The 4,458-nt window shown below is 51.3% G+C and overlaps 1 protein-coding gene across 1 annotated transcript; it reads left to right on the top strand.

Moving 5' to 3' along the window:
* Window positions 1-1,124: 1,124 nt before the first annotated feature.
* Window positions 1,125-3,336, top strand: LOC123096463 (vicilin-like seed storage protein At2g18540). The gene is made up of 4 exons (XM_044518206.1): window positions 1,125-1,929; window positions 2,665-2,802; window positions 2,895-3,029; window positions 3,197-3,336. The coding sequence occupies exons 1-3, from the start codon at window positions 1,267-1,269 to the stop codon at window positions 3,024-3,026; spliced, it is 933 nt and encodes a 310-aa protein (XP_044374141.1). The 5' UTR covers window positions 1,125-1,266; the 3' UTR covers window positions 3,027-3,029; window positions 3,197-3,336.
* Window positions 3,337-4,458: the final 1,122 nt, after the last annotated feature.

The raw sequence follows: 4,458 nt of genomic DNA, 5'->3' as shown, positions 1-4,458 counted from the left end.
TAAAAATATAAAGTAACCTGGCAGAGCAGCCACAAGGTGCATAACTAGATATAACAGGGTGCTTGAACACTATGAAAAAACAGTATATCCGCAGAAAGTATGAACATACAAGAAGCAAAGCAATCAATCAATGAAATGTATAGTAGATATGTGCAAACTTAAAACTGACTATGTCTGATGTTCCTAGAGCTTGTGGTTGAGCCTAATCACATTTTGCAGACCACAAATTGTTCAACTCGGTGAATATTTCAGCAAGTGATGGTTCCTTTAGTGGCAGCAGCAGTAGTAAAATGCAACACTACAAAATACTGTAATGTGCAGCGACTTGACATCAGATTTACCCAACTTTCCGATGAACTAAATCAAGTCGGCGCATGCAGCGGCACTCGGCGTGTAACAAGAACAAACACCATCACACCCTTCATCAAAATATTTGGGGCGCCTCCATTGCCTGCCTGGAATGCACTCAGTTCAACAGATTACAGTTCACACATTCAGTGACACAAGATTGCAGAATGAAGAATGGGATCCGAGACACGTACCATCGAGTAGATTGGGCATGGATGCTGGTCAGTTGGTCGGCCGTTTCATTTCGTCGAGCAGCTGGCGGGCATGCTGCCATTGGAGTTGGGAGGGGTGGGTGGGTATGAGGGGGAGGAGGTCGTGGACGTCCGTGGCAGCGAGGAGACGGAGAAGAGCCAGCGCCGCGCCCTTGAGGTTACTCGCCGCCGCCGGTGCTGGTGGTTGAGCGCCGATCAGCGAGGATGCGATGCGGTGAGCCAGTGAGCAGACCTCAAGCCACTTAGGGGTTACAGCTCGGTCGGTTCGGTTCGAACCGAAATGTGCCGGTCGGTTGCCCTATTGGCACGCGGGGGTTTGGGAGCACCCACGGTCGCCGGCCGCCGGAGCTCGGAGAGGCAACCGGACAGGAACTAAAAAAAAAGATAAAAGAGAAGAAAATGGTTGGGCTCAATTAGCCCGGCCCAGGAGAAAAAAGGCCTCCTCGTGCGTGCCCAACCAGAGAGAGAAGAAAAAAAAAAAGGCCAGAGAGACGAGGAGGTGGCCGTTAAATTCAGTTCGTCCCCGCCCTCCGCGTACTCGTCGCTCGAAACCTTCTTCCTCCTCCCACCTCCGTCCCAACTCCCAACGCCACCGCGCCGCACTGCGACTGCCCCCACCGGAAGCCAGCCAGCCACCGCACCGCACCCTCCTCCCCCTCCACCCTAAACCACCTCGTGCTCCCTCCGCAAGCCCGCATCCTCTGCGATGAATCAAGTTGGCCAGCGGCCACCACCGCCGGTGCCGGAGTCACGCCCACCGCCGCCGACAGGGAGCTGGATCAGGATCTTGCGCTCGGTGGCCTCTTCATTGGGCTTATCTCTCCGCTCTCTCATGGTGCTACTTTGGCGCGCATGCCGCTTACCGGCGGGCCAAGACGAGGAGGAGCGCAATGATGCCAAGAACAAGAACGAGACAGGCGGCCAAGATGATGAGGATCGCCTGAAGAAGACGGAGATTGCCGCCAGGAAACGAGCAAGGCAGAAGGCCAAGAAAGCGGCCAGAAAGGAGGCCAAGGCGAAGGCCAAGGCGGTGGCCGAGGCGAAGGCCAAGAAGACCAAGAAGGAGGCCAAGGCGGAGGACAAGAAGAAGAGGCAGGAGGAGGAGGCCATGAAGAGGAAAGAAGAGGAGGAGGCGGCCAAGGAGGAGGCCAGGATCAGGGAAGAAGAGCAGAAGGCAGCCAAGGAGAAGGCCAGGCAGAAGCTTGCCGAGGACAAGAAAAAGGCTGACCTGGAGGAGGCCAAGAGACGGCAGCGGGAGGACGCCGAGCGGAGGAAGGAGGAGGCCAGGATGGAGGAGGAGGACAGGCAAAGGAGGCGGGAGGAGGCCCAGAGGAGGAAGGAGGCGGACAGGAACAAGGATGAGTATGAGGTACGATCGATCATGCGCTTGCTCGTTCCTTTTGCTATGAGTTCAGTTTTCCTGTTCCTTTCTGCTCCTGTCTGAATTGGCAAAATGAGGATCATCAGCGTTACTTTCTGTTCATCAGCGTGTTTTGACCGATCATCAGCGTTTAGGCAGGTTTAGATCTCTGAAAAAAAAACTGATGTTTGCTGTCCCTATAATGGTAGAAGTAGAATAGTTGATCACAATTCTGTTACATTACAATTTAAAACCCCAATCCCTTGCCATGTTTTAGTTTCTACTGAAGAATTGCCTGAAAAATGCCCACTGCTCTGCTTATGGATGATGCAGAGGGTGTTGATTTTTTGTATGGAATTTTAGCTAGTGTTCGATCTTGATGAAGTGACCTTTCTAAGGATAAATCACCACACCCCGATCTCTATATCTAGTCAGGTTGCTCCTTTCCCCTTTGTTGTCAAGGCTACAGCCACCGCTAAGCCTACCTGAAAACCTTTGGTCATTTGAAGTTGGGGATTTATCAGATAGCTGTTTTGGTGAAGAATGTGTATCTTTCCTTAGTGTTTGATCATATTGTGACGATGTAGAAATTTCCAATGGTATGTCACGTGACTGGAGATCATCCTTTTGTTTGAGCCTTTCCGAAGACCAATTGCCCATTATGTTTTACTAGTTTGCTGCATTTTTGTTGCTCATAGGCATGAAATTGACTGACTGATTTTGAAAACTGTTTGACTGTTGTAGATTGAGAGGGATGCTCATAGGAGCTTCTGGGATAAGAATCTTAGCAGCCTCGAGGATAATGGAATGACTCTGTGCATGGTCTGTCACTTTGACCCCTTTGGCAACAAGGGCTCTAAATATGGCTGTACTGACAAACAGGTAGCGCTTTTCTCTCGACTTCCTAATTGAGTGTGGTAAACTAAATTTAGGGACTAATCTTTTTTTTGTTTGTTTGTTTCTTTCTTTTTCAGAAGGATCGCCATATCGGAAATCGTCACAAAGCGGGAGTGGAACACTGCAAGAAGCCGGGTTGCTTTGTGATTGCCAAGGACAAGAGCCGACTAGGGAAGCACCACTACTATTGTCATGGCATCAGCAAGTAAAACGTATATCCTCTGCACTTCATGAAGACTATGCTCTGCTTAGCATGAAGGGCTGCCCTTGTTATAGCCTTTTTAATATGCAGGAATCTCTTTTGAGAATTTTGTACAAATATTGCTAACACTCTCTCGTAATAAATATTAAGACTAAATGCCATTGATTTTCCTTTCAGATTGTTCATCATATCAGCAGGCCGCATAAGGGAGTTGGGATTGAAAGCTGCAAGAAGAAGGGCTTCCTTGTTATAGCCAAGGAGAGAACATCTAGCTCCATAGTTTGGTGCTTCTGTAGGTCTCACGGTTTGAACTACAAGGGAGAAGGGCTTCCTTGTTAGACCTGTTTGTAAATCAGCAGGTCTCACGGTTTGAGCAAATGAGCCCCCACTGTTTGGTGCTTCTGTAGCAAGTGATAGCATTAGTTTCACATGAGACTTCTGTAGCGAGTGCTAGCATTAGTTTTTTCTCGGTTTCACATGAGATGTGCGCGCTAGTGTGCTCATTGTAGAATTTTGTACAAAAATCTTGTGAATGGTCTTGATAGGAACTAGGGTTTTGCCCTGCCTAGGGCGTAGGCTGTAGGGAAAAGAGGGAGGTGGGCGAGGGCTGGAGCGCAGCGGCCGGCGGCGAGGCGCCGTCCTTGCGGTTCGGCGGCGGCGGCGCAAGCAGGAGGCGGCTAGGGTTTTAGGGTTCCGGCTCCTCTGGGAGCCGGGCAACAGAATAGTCTTATTGCTTAAATCTCAAAATAGTCTTACAACTTGTATATATAACCACGATATGAAAATAAAACTAAGATAACTTGCGGCCTAAGCCTGCCTGGTGGGCCTCCTACGGCTGTAGGCCTGGCCGGTCATAACATCTCTCCCCGCCTGCGCAAACAGCTCGTCCTCAAGCTGAAAATCTGGATAGTGTTGGCGGAACTCCTCGCACTGCTCCCAAGTCGCATCCTCTTCAGAAAGTCCACCCCACTGGATCAGCACGTACCAGGAGCCACGACGCAGCTGAGCCTTCAACGCTTTCACCGGTTCCGGAAGGAGGCGACCGTCAGCAACCGGCGGTAGAGTGGGGGAAACCGCAGGTGGCTCTCCACGGAAGGGCTTGAGCAAACCCACATGGAAGACATCATGGATCCGTTCACCCGCCGGAAGCTGAAGACGGTAAGCCACCTTCCCAATGCGTTCCAGGATAGCAAAGGGACCGGCATAACGAGGACCCAACTTCCTCTTCGCACGGGGCTCCAGGGACTGCGTAGAGAGATGAAGTAGACGCAGCCAGACCCAATCACCCACCGCGAACTCCGCCTCGCGATGGTTGCCGTCGTAGTAGTGTTTGGCCAACTGCTGGGCCTGGAGGAGGCGTTGCCGGACTTCTGCCAGCATCTCGTCACGGTTCCGCAGAAGAACCCCGGCCGCCTCAGTCCGCGCCATGGCCGGATCAA

Source organism: Triticum aestivum, chromosome 4D (assembly GCF_018294505.1).
Source record: "Triticum aestivum cultivar Chinese Spring chromosome 4D, IWGSC CS RefSeq v2.1, whole genome shotgun sequence".
Lineage (NCBI taxonomy): Eukaryota > Viridiplantae > Streptophyta > Magnoliopsida > Poales > Poaceae > Triticum > Triticum aestivum.
The sequence above is the reverse complement of the archived record's forward strand: the minus strand, read 5'-3'. Positions and strand labels throughout refer to the sequence as shown.